This window comes from Eleutherodactylus coqui, chromosome 13 (assembly GCF_035609145.1).
Source record: "Eleutherodactylus coqui strain aEleCoq1 chromosome 13, aEleCoq1.hap1, whole genome shotgun sequence".
Lineage (NCBI taxonomy): Eukaryota > Metazoa > Chordata > Amphibia > Anura > Eleutherodactylidae > Eleutherodactylus > Eleutherodactylus coqui.
The window spans coordinates 35,093,657-35,110,962 of NC_089849.1; the positions used below are offsets into that span (position 1 = coordinate 35,093,657).

Sequence of the window (17,306 nt, forward strand, 5' to 3'; positions counted from 1 at the left end):
GCCCCATTGAAACCAATGGGCGATATCGCAGGAAGATAGGACATGCTGCAATGTGTTTCTCGCATAGCATCACAGTGCGGTGCCATGCCGGAAAACATCGCTCATGCGTATGACCCCATTTATATTTGTGTGAGATTTGTCGCCCGCGTGAAACCGGCCTTTGGCAGACATATCAGCTCACCCAGTTTTACAGGGAGTCACCCTATTTTTCACCTCCCTCGGCTAGTCACCCTGTGATAAATAGTTTTCACCCTGTTGTCGCAGACAGAGGCTAAAATTATGGGGCATTCCACTGTCCAGATCCGCGCTTCTATAGGAGCTGCAAGTCATTTTCAATTTCACATTAAGATCTCCATGATGGATTTTGGTGTAGATTCTTTTGTCTGACGGAACATTCCTCTGCGTGCCGGTGTGAAGAAGAGCCCTAAGGCTGGGTTCACACTCGGCGCATTTGCCGCGGAAATTCCATGCAGAATTTTTGTGTGGCAAATCCGCCTGCGGCTCCTAATCTCGGGATTAGCCAGCTATGTGGACGAGATTTTGCAAAAATCTTGTCCACATGGGGCGGCCAATCCGTCGCGGCAAAGCTGGGCTGAACCGGTGATGCGGCGCGGAATTGACAGCCGCAGCATGTCAATTCTTTTTTTTTACGTTCCGGCCTCACTCCTCTCTATGGGGAAAGAAAGCCGCAACAGAATGCCGGCGGCCGAATAGCTCCAAAACCCTTTTGAAGCTGTGGCTCTCCCGCGAAAATCTTGCGGCTTTTCAGTGCAGCCAAGCCGCCGGATTTCCATCCTGCGGGAACCCAGCCTAAGAGTATCATCACATGGCGCCGCCTGACACAGAATTTTCTGCAGGTTTCCACCTGTAATACCAGGACATGTCACTTCTTTGCGCTTTTCCATGCGGAAACTGCTTGTACTACAAAATACACGGCAGAAACACGCGGCTTTATGCGTTCCAAGTTTGTAATAATAATAATAATCTTTATTTGTATAGCGCCAACTTATTCCGCAGCGCGTCGATAAGCTGCGTGTTGAAATGTTTCAGGTGCCGCAACCTGACAATATGGCCGTCAGTTCAACAACTATTTCTGCGTTTTCACAGTTCGAGGATGAACCAAGTTCAGCTTAAATCAAAGAGAGCTTCACAACTTCCTGGCACGACGTTTGGCATAGCCCCGCTTGATGTGATAGAAGACATTCTTATTGGCTTGGCAAAGGACAATGAGAATACTCTGGAGCAGTTATCGGGGCATGCGGGCTCATTTAAGCAACCAAAAGTGATAGGTAAGTAATTGGTTAGGGGAGGAAGTTAGGCCTCTTTCACACGGGCGATGCTTTTTTCTTTACCGGCCGCATCGTGGCTGAAAAATCGCATGAACAAGAGGAAGCCACGACCAGGTCGTGGCTAAATCTCATATATATGCCACAGCTTGGAATTCTGTTGGCCGGGAAGAAATCCTTCTGTTGGCTCAATAGAGCCAGCCGACAGCTCCCGGCAATAGAAGCTCCCATAGAAACCTATGGGAGCTGCCGGCAAAGGAAGAGGAAGTTTAGCAGCAGGCCGCTGCTAAACTCCCTTCCCCTCCCTTTGCCAGCAGCTTCCATAGGCTTCTATGGGAGCTGCCAGCTGATCGCGGCCAAAAGATAGGGTAAGACCTATCTTTGCCAGTCGCGTCAAAATTGGGCCGCCCGAATTGTCAGTGTACGTGCTATCCAGCCGGCAGATTTTATGCAGCTAAACAACGCCCATCTGAATGAATGCATTGAAGTCCAAAGCTTCAGATGGTCGCGATTTTTGGCCAACGTGTTATTGCGGCAAAGTAGCTGCAATAAAACGCTGATATGATTAAGGCCTTATACTAGCACTGGTGGATATGTAATGGCCTGGAAGGTTAGTAGATGCATCACTGCCCAGTGGTGTGTGGAGCTCAAGGTAGAAAACATGAATGCATGTCAGAAAGCCCCTATTAAGGTTTATTAAACATATTTTCAAATACCCTAATCAGCCACATTCAGACAGGGCAGAATTGTCCTGAGTTTGCAGTGACTATTGAGCACTGCAAATATGCGGTAATTTATGGTACGCGGCCATACTTGTGCTTGTTTTCGCGCGCGTAGAATACAGAGAATATAACCCCCAGAGTCAGCCCCCCTCCGATGTGATATTAATGACCTCTCCTGAGCACACTTCATCAATATTTTAGTATCAGAGAACCTCCTAAGATTGCAGAATTGCAGTGGATTTTTGTCACGGATTTTATCCTTTGCAATGGATACGGTGAAATACATAACACATGGAATACTTTGCTGCAGATCTGTGGTGTAAACACTTTGCTGCATTCCTTTAGGGAATTCTTTGTTAAGGCCCATTTACATGCAAAGACAATCTTTCCAACAATTGAAAGATTGACAGTTTTAGCGACTGTTTTGCATAAAGCGTTAATGGACACTAATGTCCATTAACACTTTATCAGCTTCATTTGCGTATAAACAGGCCTCCGGGAGCTGTTTGCAGAGCGCAGCATGTGGTCTGAGCTCTGCACACAGCTCCATTGTTCTCGTACGGGATGTCAGCTGAATACAATGTAATCTCTGACCCCCGTGCAGAACACAGGGTGCGGTCCTTGTTATTTCTCTCCGGCTGAACAATGGACTTTAAGCTCACCTTAAAAGCATCGTTCAGTCGAAGAGTGAACGTTGGCAGCGTTTACACACAACAATTATCGCTCATATGCCATCGTTTGAGTAATTTTGAACGATAATTGTTGCACGTAAATGGGCCTTAAATAGTGTGTATGTGGTGTGGGGTATTCAGGACCCATATCTATTATATCCATACAGGATCTAACTACCCATATCTATTTTGTATTACAGAGCTGATCTTCTTATTGTCAGAGCATTGGGGTCAGGACAACTCTACTAAGTACCAGGCAGTAGAATTATTAGACAGGTACAAGTACTCATTAGTGGTTAGTTTTCATCACAGCCTTACTATATAAATTACTACATGATTTGTAATTCAGTCATTGTAAAGTTGCCATAAAACGAAAATATACATTGGAAAGGCCAGCACCCTGACGCCAACAAGTACAACGGGGCGTAGTTACTTAGACTAGTGTATGAAATGCTAGTCTAAGTAAACTAGAAGCCGGCGACAGTTCAGCATATGTATTAATGGAGTTGTAGCTTATGGATGGGTGATAAAAGTCAGATCAGCAGCGAGACCCCCACCTATCTGGAGAACGGGCGTCCTGTGTCCCCCTCCTTCTTACTGTGGGCTCACTGCCCCCCACGCAGTGAGGAGGAGATTGAATGGAGTGGCGGTCCCGCATGCGCAGCTCCACTCTATTCATTTTAATGGGACTACCGGAGATAGCTGAGTGCTTGTACGTACCTATTTCTGTCAGCTCCGTTGACATGAATGGACAGCGCTATGCATGTGTGACTGATACTCTGCTCAATCTGACATCACTGCTGGTGGGTGCAGTAACCCCACAGTGACACAAAGAGGGGGACATGTGCCCCCCATTCTACAGATTAAGTTGGTGTATCAGTGTTGAGGCCCCAACTGGTCAGACTTTTATCACCTATCTTATTGGCTACTTTTAGAGGTACAAAGCCATTAATACATTTGTCATGTCTGGAGGCACCTCCATGTGCCAGACTAAAACCACTATCAGCTATGAGCTGACATAAAAGTGTCAGCTTCAGGCTGCCTGCACATGGGCGGATTTGCTTTGAGTCCGCCTCCGGATTCTGCAGCAAATGCCACCCATAGCATGCTATGGCAAAACCCAATTTCCGTCCCACGAGTGGAAATAGATTGTGATTTTCCGCTCACGTCGGAGAAATCGCAGCCTGCTGCGATTCTGTGCGGCTTCCGTGTGGACGGCTTCCATTTAAGTCAATGGAAGCTGTCTGCCCCGCTACTCTTCCGCAATCATCATTGCGGAAAGGTCGCGGGATCCGCGTCATCACTAGGCGATGGCGCATTATCTGTACTGCGCAAGTGCGCCGCCTGGCACATCCGCAGCACAGATATGAAGATGGCAGACAGGTATGCTGGGGTCACCAGCCAGGCACAGGGTCGGAATTAGACCCGGCCGTGTGCAGGTGGCTTTAACGTACATGTCTGGCATACATAGTACAGTAGTAGATCTGATGAGCCGCATGCAGCCATCCTACCTCTTTGCCTATCCCTGCCTATTTTTAGAAAAGTGGAGGTCTTCATAAAAAGACAAAAAGTTGTAATTTCTGACAAGTGCCGTAAATTGTGACTTTTGTATGCCAGAAAGCTGGCATGCAAACATTAATACATATGCCCCATTGGTTTTCAGCATTATATGCAGATGGCCATTGTAGTTTTGACAGTAATAGATGATTGCTCTGTTCCAGATTCATGATCCTCCGTGTGGAGGAACTATACAAATCCAGTGCCGAAGGCCTGCGTGTAAAGGAATCCTCCGAGGTCAAGAGTTGGGCTTCAATAAAAGCCAGCCTATGTGATGTGTTCATGCTGCATTTGGCATCCTGTGTTCAGATCACAAGCAAGCTACATTGCCACAATAATGTAAGATATTTGTTGCATTAAAGTAGTTGACAGCCTTAGTGTTTCCTCACATCTGCATTGGAGGCTCCATTTGGTACAGATCCAGCCAAAATATCACAGCCTGCTGTACGATATCGTACAGGAGAATGATGAACAGCATAATGGCAGCCTGATGAAATCCATTATAGCCAATGGGGCACCGTTGGCACCATTCAGTTCCGCCATAGGACTGATCTGTTCTAGCTTAGAGTGCGTTTTCCTGTTTCCATAGCAGAACAGGAAAGCGGAATTGCTGAACATAGATGCAAATAAGATGGAACACTACCTCTGCAGCGCCACCTATTGGATGGCAGCATTCCTGCAAGTCAATGTTAGACTCTTTATGCAAGCCTCGTAGCAATGACTGGGAATTGAAAGCCAAGCCAGAATCCATACACAGACAGCTGTTTCAGGGTGTTTGCTCCTCATCAGTAGGTTTCTGGCTTGGCTAGCGAGAGGCCTGTTACGTGGGTCAGGAACACTATCGCACCTAGAAGGTGAGTGAGTGAGACTTATAAGGCCATTCATGCTCCTCTGAATGGCCTTATAAGTCTCCTCACTCACCTATTAGGTTCTCTCTCTAAGGAGAAAAGACCCCCATCACTTGCCCTTCAATAGGTGGCGTTGCAGAGGTATTGTTCCATCTCACTTATTTGCATATTACCCAGAGGAGCATGAATGGCCTTATAATTCTCCTCGCCTTCTAGGTGCTCTCCCTAAGGAGAAAGGAATGCGTTCCTGAACATACATGTGAACATTGCCTTATTCCACTCAAAATCTGAAAAATGTACATATGACTTAGATTTGCTCTCCATTTCAGATCATCAACAACCACATGGTTCTGCAATTTCTGAGATCAGCAGGTTATTCTTATACGAAAGAAGATCCTCTGAGATCTGAACTAACTGTGTTAAAAACTCTTAATTTCCGTATAAATATCCACTCTCCTTACGCCTATGTAGAAATGCTCCTGGAGGTTTTAGGTAAGTGCTGTAGCTCTAAGACTTACTATACGGCTAAGACTATACGTACTTCTAAAACGGCAACTACTGATTGGGAATCTGGATGACAACTAGTGGGTTTAGATCTTTGCCGACTGTCACATCGTGGTGATGGCAACTTGCATAACACAATGGCATCACTATTGTGATATTAAACCAAGAGCATGGTGGAACAGGACTATGAGCACTATGCCAGTCATGCCCGTGGTAAACTCTTCAGTTCAATGTTTTTACAAGAAAGTAAGCTTAAGGCGATTTTCACATAGATGGGGTACACGACGGAGTTTCCGCAGGGCAGTTGATAAACCATCCTGAAATCCGCAAGACATAAAGTTGCTGTTTGTTGCAGATTTCGTGGCACTCTCAGCCAATGGTGCGGATTTTAGTGAGATTTTGATTTCCGTTCGTTTATTCGGATTTTCCTCTGTTACTCTATAGTACCTCTATGTTACATTCTACAGCAGAAACATGCAGAAAAAGTCACTTATACGCTACTTTTCCACAACATCAAAATCCGCCTCATAACATATCTGTCCCGTGTGGACATAGCCTAAAGGGGTTTTCCAGGTGTAAACTATTTTCAAGATAAAATATTGGTGAGGTCTGTTATCTGGAAACCTTGCTGATCGGTAGTTCTCTGGTTCAGTGCACTCATGAACTGAGCTGATTTCTGCAGGAAGCAAACAGCTCCGTTCCCACTGCAGTGGCCAAGCTTGGTATTGCAGGCCAAGTTCTCATTCATGTCAGTGGCAGCTGTGTCTGTAATACCATACTGCAATGTAAATAGAGCTGTTTGCTTTATGCAGAAAACAATTCAGTGGATTAGAGCATTGGTGAACAGCTGATCGGCATGGGACCTGGTCAATGGACTGTGCCAATCTACTATTGGTGACTTATCCTGAAGGTAGGCCATCAATACTTTGCAACTCAACAACCCCTTTAATTAGGAGCCATGGCTTCTAACCAGTAACTTCACTATGCCGTTTGACATCAGCACTATACACCTCGGTCTAATTGGCTCACTGCACAAGCTCAGTGCTGATATAAGACAGCAGGGAAAAGTATAATTTACCCATTAAATGATTTTTACTGAAATATGTTCTATTTATGTTCCGTGTTACATTTACGGTATATTGCCCTTTTTCCATGGCAGAAGTCTATGACCTTTACTTTTAAACTCACTCATTGTGGGAGGCAACTCATCCAGCCAATGTTGTGCGATCAATTTACTTGCAATGTGTAATAATTTTGCAACCGCCGATTACTCTGACTCCAGCACAGGCTGGTCATCCACATATCCCAGTATACACACCAATGGCGAGAAGTCCAACTTCACATTGTATTTACCAATAATCAGTGTAAGTGTCTCGTTCCAATATCTATGGTATTTTATTCAGGGCAGTGCCACATCAGGTGTATGAGTCCTGCTGTTTGGGTCTGCTTCTCAGACCTATCGTGGGTAGAAACGCAGGGATACAATAAACCCTATGTATTAGGGTGCATTCAGACGACCGTATATTGACCGGGTATTCACGCCGGCCAATATACGGCGTCCCTCTCTGCAGGGGGAGGAGGCTAGAAGAGCCGGGAGCAGTGCTCTGAGCTCCCGCCCCCTCTCTGCCTCCTCTCTACCCCCCTGGGGGTGTAATTTATGAACCAAATCTCGGCACCGCTGCGCCTGCCTTAAAGACTTCGGATAGTTAATTTACAATTAAATGTAGTTCCCTTCAAACAGAAGATTTTACCAAGGCCACGGTTGGAGTGGTGTTCAAAAGTCCTATTCCACCATGTCCTTGGCTAAATATCACCAAGTCTAATGACTGGTTCCCTCTTATGTCTCATAACTTTCTTGCAATAATCGTGCATGTGCAGCGCACAACACCGCTCCACTGCTCGTGAATCTGAAAACGCTCTGCAATTGCAACTAATGTATTTAATGGCGAAGGAGTACAGTTGTGTTTTCCATCTATAGAGCATAATGGCTGTTCTCTGCGATTGAAGGATGTACATAGCATGTGCGCCATGGTCATGGATTTGGTTTATTTACTACGAACCCCTATGTATGAGGCAGTTCTAAAAGCATCTGTGGATCTTTCTACTCCGACTAGTTTGCAAAGGTAATGATATACAGCAAATGTCTCATAATCCTAGGGCTAAACTGTTATCCAACTGCAGTGTCAGATTGGGGTGCCTAGAGCCCACCAGTAAAATTCCTTTTGGGATCTCTCTGTATAGCTACATACAGATATTACCTGATCCCAATCAATTTCCAGCCTCTACTAAACTGGATGGTATTTTCTCCAGCAGGTTCTGGGGTATTCTGTAGCTTCCTAATAATGTAGTATGGCATGCGCACGCCTTGCAATAACCAGTCAGACACAAGCTATAGGTCTCGGGTCTAAAACTGGATCTGGGCGTACAATGCTCAGAGCCTCAGGTTTATTGAAACACATAATACCTGCTCTTTACGGGCGTATAACATATTACATCAATAACATATTGTATTTTCATTGGTTGGGCCATATAGAATCCCCCGCCCCTCCCACACCGCTCTCAAGTCCAGTGTATCAGCCAGTCTTTATCTCCTCAACAAGTGGTCAGGCAAAAGCAGCTTCTTTGTCTCAGAAGTTGAGGGTGGGGGAGGGCTGTGAAAACGCCCAAAGTGGATACAGTTCTTCAGTCTTACAGTATAGCATTGTGACTTTAACCCTTAAGAGGCTGCAGAGGAGCTTTACATTAGGCTAACGTTATAGCACACATCTTTCACCATGCCATTGTCCAGCAATTACCATTATGAGATTGTGTGGCCATTAGCCTCTACAGAGTTAGTGTCACTACAACTGCATAATACATCTAGTTTATACAAATCAATAGACATTTTACGCTAACTAATCATGTCTACTACACTACATTCATCATACAATCCAGTGAATAGATGGCTGTTTGTGTGCGGCTCTGTCTTCACTGTAGTATATGGAAAATGTGGTGAGCAGCAATTGGTGGATTTTCATTCGCTCGACAGGTCAGGAATGGATCCCAGAGGTGAGATTCATGGCATATCCTGTAAAGGATGACATCACACATACTGCAAAACAGCAAAGTTTTGAAACTTTTAATGGCTGTGCAGTTTTGCAGGTAAGAAGCAATTTTATCTATAAACCATGTGGCCATTATTAGGTTTAAAACCCATGTGGTAAAAACCGCCTGTCAGTATGGTTCTTCATGCGACCTCACCCGTAGGCCAGATTCACACGGCCGTATGCTGTGCCTGAGAAACTTGGCGCAGCTCACATCAGATAGCACATGTACACCCATCCGTGTGCTGTACGACCTCCATGGACATTGCATGTGCAGTGTGCTGGCCCTTGCCGTAGACTGGTGGACCACATACATGCTCATTTATTTAGTGCCAGGTTGCAGGCAGCAACAGGATGCTGCAAGATGATGAGTCATGGGGCCCTCAAAAATAATGTTGAGAAGGTGGGGCCCGCCTGTCAATACGCCTAAATGTCATCTTAGCCACCGTATGCATCTACTGTATATAAATAGAATATACTAATCTGTTTATTACATGGATATGTAGGCTGGCTGAGATGCTGTATATTGCTATATGTAGAGATGTGAGTGTACTGCTGCGGATGGGGGCTGGGAACCCACTCCTGGCTCAGGATCTACAAGGGGAATCACTTTGTTCACCTGTGGATCAGTCCGAGCCTGGTCCACCTGGTGTATGTGTAATACAGTAGTCTCCAAGCCATTAGACATTTGGGTGTATGTGTATGTTTTTATTCCTAAATTGACCTTCAGATTTTGTATTTAACTGCTAACAGGGTGATACAAAAAGAATAGAAATGGCATGAAAAGATAGAACTCTCTAAGTTTTTATTGCACCTTACAGATGTTAGATGTGGGCATTGTTGATGATAGACAACCTAAAACAATACAACTCTGCTGCAGTGGAATTGATAAAGGAGGATATCCAGGATACATCTCGGCAGAACAGGACTACCAACTTGACATGTGCCGTGTCACCAACAGCGTCCACATCAAATATCTGTAAGGTGCAATACAAACTTGAAGAGTTCTTCCATCTTTTCATGTCATTCTGGCTGTTTTAGGTCACTTCACGTATGAAGGAATCGGCTTTCCTTTTACACCATTCTTTTTTAATCACTCTGTACATTCTCTGTCTCGGTAGGAGCAAGTTTCTTGCAGTAAAGGAAGATCAGATGCTCTTGGGCACGGGAGTAATTGCTGCCAGCACCTTCATAATAAACAAGGACTGCTGGAATCAGGTAATCAACCGTCTCCTCTTATCCATTTTGCTTTAAAGCTAGACAGAACATTATTTTAGCTGGGAACAAATAGCATTCTGTATGTAGAACTGGGACCTTATTGAGACAGATGTATCTTTCATATGTGTGCTATCCATGTATTTCATGGACCACACCCATTATAGCCTAAGGGCACTTTTCACACAGACTGATGGTCCTTGTGAAGAATTCGCTGCATGCCCTATACAGAAGAGAATAGGAGATGCAATGGAATTCATATATTCTATACATTCTGTTTACATCTTAGGGCCCTTTTACATGGTACAATTGTCATCCCTGCTATAATTGCTCTTGTGTTGTTACAAAACGCAAGCAGTTTTCTTTAATGCGTAATTGTGGTTTGAAAACCGCAACAAAAAAACCTCAATGTGTGAACGCAGCATTAGGGCTCCTACCCACTTGTGTTTTTTTTTTAACGCAAATGTCAATGTTAAAAAACCATCGCACAAAAATCACAAAGCACAAACTTGCGATGCGTTTTTAACATTAGAAAGTCCCACTGACATTCGCGTTAAAAAAACGCAAATGGGTAGGAGCCCTTAGGCTCTCACACCGGCCGCCTTTTTACCGCAATTAGCGCGGAGTCCCAAGCGCCACGCTAATCGCAGTACAACGCCTCCGACGATTTCAATAGGACCTCGCAGACCTGAGCTTGAACGCCGCCATTTCTGAGAGCTGTCTGTTCTATTTTTCTGCATTTTCACGGTTTTTAACGCACCTCATCACAATGACAAGGGCGCCAAAAAGCACTGACAAACGCTGTACCATGCTTTCAAAAAACACCACTCAAAATTGCGGTAAAATGCTGCGCTTTCGAGCTGCGTTTAACTGAACGTATGTGTGAAAGTGGCCTTATGCTCATGTGCCAGTGGCAGGAGCTCTCAGCCGTGGACAGGGGTCGGCGTGGGCATCTGGACGGGTTTGTTTTCTGTGCAGATTGATGTAGCTGCATTAAAGCATACGCTTACTGATTTGTTGCTAACCTTCTATATCGGTAATTCAACAGTTCTTGTAGCCATTTAAACATTTGTCAAATTACATTGAAAGTAAGTAAAACCCCTGCATAGTGCAGTTGGAATTACCCAACCAGACTGACCTTCCATAAAGTACCAGAGAGTTTTAAAAAACAAAATCCTCATTTGCAGTGTTTTTCCTTGTAGCCGTTACGATTTGCTCTGTTTATGTTCTCATATCTCTTTCTTTACATTTCTCCTTTAGGTTCTGGAGCATTTAAGTAACATCACAGGCATTACAGTGAAATCTGTGTTTGACATGTGCTCTGCAGTCCTGAAGCAGTGTGTAGGAGACAGCGCCCTGTTCACTCATTAGGATTAATCAATAGGAGTATTAAGAGAAAAAAATAATTCATAGGGCTTATTCAGACGACTCGGTTTTCACGCCCGGACGATATACGGCGTCTCTCTCTGCACGGTGTGGAGGCTGGAAGAGCCAGGAGCAGTGCTCTGAGCTCCCGCCCCTTGGCACTATTTACAAAGGGAGGGGTGGGACAGGGGTGGAAAACTTAGCCCCCCCCCCCCCATTGCAAATAGTGCCGATGGGTGGAGAGGAGGCAGGAGCTCAGTGCACTGCTCCCGGCTCTTCCAGCCTCCTCCCCCTGCAAAGAGAGACGCCGTATATCGGCCGGTGTGAATACGCGGCTGATATACGGTCGTCTGAATAAGCCCTCAGGACACATCCAAATGACAGTTTTTATGTTCAATTTTTTTGTGAGCCAATCCAGGAGTGGAGAGAAAGTTTCATGGAAAGATTTGCATGTCTTCCGTATTTTGGACCCACTCCTGGTTTTGGCTCACAAAAACGGTTCTGTTTTCAATGTTCTGATCCAAAAGTCGGACGGAAAACACATCTGTTACAAAATGTTTGGTATTCCAGTTATAATAAAATTTACATTGAAAAGTCTTAAAAGGGTTTTCTCACCTTTTTTCTCTTGACCTATCCCCAGGACAGGTCTTCAATAGATGATTGGCAGGGATGCACTCCTTGAGATCCCCGCTGATGTTAGGAATGTGGATGTGGATCCACGGTATCCACCTACCTAATATGCAATGACTCGATTCAGCAAGGATGACAGTTGATCCTCTAGTGTACGGAGGTAAGATCCCAGATGGCTGTAACCCTGTCCGGGGTGAGAACTAGGGAAGGTACTTAGCCCTGAGCTAGTATGAAGGAAGACCCTGCCTTTAAGCAGGGCTGACTTCCTGATGAAGACAACCCTGCGGTCTTCCTCTAGGCACTAGCTGACCCTGACAGGACAAAACACATACAAACAAAAAGACAGAACAGGACTGGGAGAAATTAAGGGACAGAAGGAGAGACAGGTTTTCAAGGAAACACAGAACAGGTGAAGACTATAGAGAGGAATGCAAGTACGTACAGAACGACAAAGCGCAGGACACAAAATAACTGTACGAACAGGAGCTACACAGTCAGAGAGCAGAACGTTAAATAACAACTCTGCAGCACTGAGGGGGAAGTCCCAGCTCAGCTATATAGGAAGGAGGTGAGCAAAAAGCCTACAGCTGAGCAGAGAAGCCCAGGGGTTGTCCCGCGAAAGCAAGTGGGGTTATACACTTCTGTATGGCCATATTAATGCACTTTGTAATGTACATCGTGCATTAATTATGAGCCATACAGAAGTTATTCACTTACCTGTTCCGTTGCTAGCGTCCCCGTCACCATGGTGCCGTCTAATTTCAGCGTCTAATCGCCCGATTAGACGCGCTTGCGCAGTCCGGTCTTCTCCCTGGTGAATGGGGCCGCTCGTGCCGGAGAGCTGGTCCTCGTAGCTCCGCCCCATCACGTGTGCCGATTCCAGCCAATCAGGAGGCTGGAATCGGCAATGGACCGCACAGAGCCCACGGTGCACCATGGGAAAAGACCCGCGGTGCATCGTGGGTGAAGATCCCGGCGGCCATCTTGGTAAGGTAAGTAAGAAGTCGCCGCAGCGCGGGGATTCGGGTAAGTACTAAACGTTTTTTTTTTAACCCATGCATTGGGTTTGTCTCGCGCCGAACGGGGGGGCCTATTGAATTAAAAAAAAAACGTTTCGGCGCGGGACAACCCCTTTAAGCAATTAACCATGGAAGTGCTGGAAGCAGGTATGAAGTAATTTTATGGTAAGTAAATAAAATCCTGTTGTTTTCTTGTCCGTATCATGGGGGGACACAGCAAGACCTTGGAATGTTCCAGAGCATTACCCAAGGAAGGGGGGGGGGGGGGGGGGGGGAGGATAAGAAAACAGATTATGTAACTGGCCTATTGTTCCCAGTGGGCGCTAATAAGCGACATCTCCATCGCAGCTAAATATGAAGGCTTAAAGCATTCCTGTTCTAGGAAGGAAACAATTGTTTATGGTCAAGAAACCACTTACCACTTTTGTAGGGGAGAGAGACTCGATCCCTACAGGAGCTAGGGAACAGGCGAGAAAAGTCAAGATGAAAGTACTCTGTGCTTTGTAGTTTGTTACTAGAGATGAGCGAACGTACTCCTTAAGGGCGATTTCGCAATCGAGCATCGCTATTTTCGAGTACCTGACTACTCGGGTGAAAAGATTCGGACGGCGCTGCGGGTGAGCGGGGGGGGGGGGGGTTGCAGCGGGGAGTGGGGTGGAGAGAGAGAGAGCTCCCACCTGTTCCCCACTGCTACCCCCAGCTCCACCACGCCACCCCCCGCCCCCCCCCCCTCGAATCTTTTCACCCGAGTAGCCAGGGACTCGAAAATAGCGATGCTCGATTGCGAAATCGCCCTTAACGAGTACTTTCGCTCATCTCTATTTGTTACCACTAAGAGAAGGCAAACTATTGTCCTGAGAGAACCTGACACCGAGTCTGGACTGGGCTGGGCTGTTCTTGACACTGGCCCTCCAACTGCCTGCTGTTGAATGTAAAGGATAAGAGGGCTGTAATGTGGAATTAAGCTCTGCACCGCATGGTGCAATTGGCATATGGCAGAGGATGAAGTACGGAGGTCTGATGACTGAAAAACAAAAAGGAACTAAGATGGCAATTAGAAGACAGGATACTTGTAGAAACTGACCGCAACGCATGGAACAGGAGTACCCTGGAGGGCAAACTGTGCCGAAGAAGAACGAGGTTCAGGATGCTACTAGTGGATGTGCTATAGTCCATCTAGTTGGAATGGCTCCCAGAAGAATGGGGATGTGCAATTTCTTCATTACACTTACACACACTTTGTCTGGGGGGCATAACTGTCGACGATGCTCGAAGGATAGTTGTACTATGCCAGTAATCTTCCCAGGAGTGTACTTAACAACTTCCCAAAGTTTCATGGCGATTAGATGAATGGTATAGTAGCGCAAAAAGGACAGACAGAACATCAGGAAGTGAGAGAATTAGATTCCGTACGTAAAATTTGGGACGCCAATTCTTTGGCGCATAGAATTGAATAATGGAGTTGGGACCCATTAGCTTTTACTATTTATGACATAATCAATGCTCCTGCCAAATTTCGAGTTTTTATGACATTGGGAAGCGAGAAAATTAGATTCCGTGCGTAAAATTTGGACGCTAATTCTTTTGCGCATAGAATTGAATAATCAAGATACAGAGATAGAGAGAGAGTGCAGAATTGCGCACTCAGCAAGTTCAGACAAGGGAGCCTGCGGCTGCAGGGAGGGCACCTGTTTGCAGCATGCGCCTCCGGGGGTTCGCCACGCCAGCAGTTGCTCACCATTGGTCAAGTGCTATAGGTTTCCCTACCCAAGTAGGGAATGAATCGATAATGAAGCATGAATGGTGAGGATCATAAAATAGTCTTTATTTCAGTGTTTTATTTATCAGTGCACTGATGCTGGAAATATACATTACAAATATTTTAGGTTTTTTTTGTTATATTTTTCAAACAACTACTGGAATCCATTACATTATAAGTCCATGATGAAATGACTCCTATTGCTTGGATACAATATACAGGACAGTGAATGCATCTGCTCCATCCCTTGCAGTCTGGCAGATGACCTAATCTGCTGGAGAATTCATTAATGCTCCTATATACACACACGGCTCGATTGCTACAACATACAGTATTTCATTGCATAACTAAAAGTAGCAATATATACCCCTCCATATCTATATACTTTATAAAGGTGTCGAAAGGCATTACATATTTTATAGCATTTTTTTTGGACAATCCCAATACAAATTCTAGTCCTCCACCATCGTGGTGGTGTAAGGAGACTTTCCAGTTGATGCACAATGGCTACCATGTCAAGTGAATTGCTACTTTGACATCCGAGGGAAGAATAAAATCTGCTTTGCATTTCCTAGTGCCGAAGGAGCCAGCCTCAGGCAGTGAAAGGGTTATACATAACGGCATTACAAGAGCAGTCTTCCTTAGTGTCGATGATGCCAGACATCAGTGAAATGTGAGCTCTGCGTCAACTCCTTGTTCTCACTTATTATAGAACTGAGAAGAGACCCAAGCCAGCCCCCACTTCAGGTTGGTCAGCATGAATTTTAGGGCCTTGGTCCACTGTTCCTCCGAGTTGAACTGCGTCTTGATAGAGTATGAGCCACCATTGCCTCCAGTGTCTTCAATTTTACCCTTCTCAACATCCATCCTGAAAGGATACACAAGAAATGTATAAAATGTTAAAGTCTTAGAAAGTTATCCTAATTGTTGCATATTTAACCCTTTCCAATCCACTGTCTGACCTCTGAAGACATTATGATTTAAGGCTGTACAGATCAGATGTTGGAAAACATCCGTTGGGGTTCTCTTACTGTATATTGCCAGCCTCTCTGCTGTCAAAGCCTATCCTATGTGTCACTTCATGCAGTACTGGCTTTAGCCAGCAGATAGCGCCGTTGTATAACAGCAGAAAAAGAGTAAGCCCCCTAGGAAAACCAGGATATAAATTGGATTGGAAAGGGTTAAAAGAAATGCGTATTTATTCAACCTGTACTGCCGAAAAGCCATTGCAAAACCCTTTTTGTGGTAAGGAGCACTGAAAAGCTCCGTTACCCACTTAAGCACAGATCTGAAAAAAGTGCAAGTAAAGAAGTTGATTTGAATGAGGATTTCAGGAATACACATTGATCACTTATTGTTAGGAAGGGCAATCCATGTGTGATGGGTAAGGGCATGACAGCAGAATGAAGGGGTGACAGCTGACAGACAAGACGTGATTTCCAATCCCCACTGATCACATATTGATGGCCTAATCCAAGGCTAGTCCATCAACGTAAATTCCTGGACAATCCCCTTTATGCTCCATGAGGTTTATATCAACCAGGTACAAGGGTCAATTGATGCTCAGTGATGCTGATCTGCATGTCATGCCGATCTCTCTGGTACCATCAATCTACCTAGAAAATCCGCAGCATGAGGACAGCTAATACACATAGCGACCGTAGCATTTAAGTGGTCAGCGGAGTACGGGCCCATTCACACTACTAATTTTTTCATCCACGTTTGTAACTGAACTCAGACCCATCAAAAATCAGTGGGGCAATGCAGACTAGCTTTTTTGTTTTTCATGGATTGATCACAACTAGTGATGAGCGAGCATACTCGATCAAGCATTGCCCTTAGCGAGTACCTGCCTGCTCGGAAGAAAAGATTCGGCTGCCGGCGGGGGAGAGCGCGGAGAAACGGAGGGGAGATCTCTCTCTCCCCTCCCCCCCTGCTCACTGCCGCAACTCACCTCTCGCCCACACAGGCAGCCGAACCTTTTCTTCCGAGCGGGCAGGTACTCGCTGAGGACAATGCTCGATCGAGTAATTGTCCTTAGAGAGTATGCTCGCTCATCTCTAATCACAACGTCTCATTTGTGACGTGAGCCAGAATAAGAGTAGGACATACAGTGACCACCAACACTGGCTCTTAGACAGCAAACAGACACACGTCCATGTGCTGTCCAAAGAGAATTGTGCCTGAGACGTTCAGGTGTAAAGGCCCGTTTACACACAACGATCGTTCAAAATTCATTCAAATTATGGCATATGAGCGATAATCGTTGCGTGTAAACACTGCAATCGTTCACTCTTCGGCTGAATGATGATTTTAAGCTCACCTTAAAATTTATCGTTCAGCCGGAGAGAAATAACAGGGACCGCACTGTGTTCTGCGTCGGAGATTACATTGTATTCTGCCGACAGCCAGTGCAAGAACAATGGAGCTGTGTACAAAGCTCAGACCACATGCTGTGCTCTGCAAACCTCTGAGGCCCTTTTACACGCAAATGAAGCTGCTAAAGTGTTAATGGACATCCGTTTGAAAGTTTGTCTTGGCGTGTAAATGGGCCTTAACTCACACTTCAGCTGGATCCTTTTTATCATTTTAATATTCATTAACCCCTTGCAATCCAATTTTCGATTCAGGGTTTTCTAGGGGGCTC

General features: G+C 45.4%; 2 protein-coding genes across 2 annotated transcripts in view; one reads left to right on the plus strand and one right to left on the minus strand.

The window, feature by feature from the left end:
• Positions 1-1,114: 1,114 nt before the first annotated feature.
• CNTD1 (cyclin N-terminal domain containing 1) lies at positions 1,115-11,328 on the plus strand. Its single transcript, XM_066585924.1, has 7 exons — positions 1,115-1,289; positions 2,880-2,955; positions 4,401-4,575; positions 5,414-5,576; positions 7,567-7,711; positions 9,793-9,889; positions 11,147-11,328. Exons 1-7 carry the CDS (start codon positions 1,115-1,117, stop codon positions 11,255-11,257), a joined length of 942 nt encoding a protein of 313 aa, XP_066442021.1. The 3' UTR covers positions 11,258-11,328.
• Positions 11,329-14,701: 3,373 nt separating this feature from the next.
• The window catches only part of BECN1 (beclin 1), a 30,273-nt gene continuing 27,668 nt past the window's right edge, over positions 14,702-17,306 (minus strand). Inside the window, exon 12 of the mRNA XM_066588074.1 lies at positions 14,702-15,527. Coding sequence (XP_066444171.1) covers positions 15,359-15,527 — 169 coding nt within the window. The 3' untranslated portion in view covers positions 14,702-15,358. The remainder of the gene's footprint in view (positions 15,528-17,306) is intronic.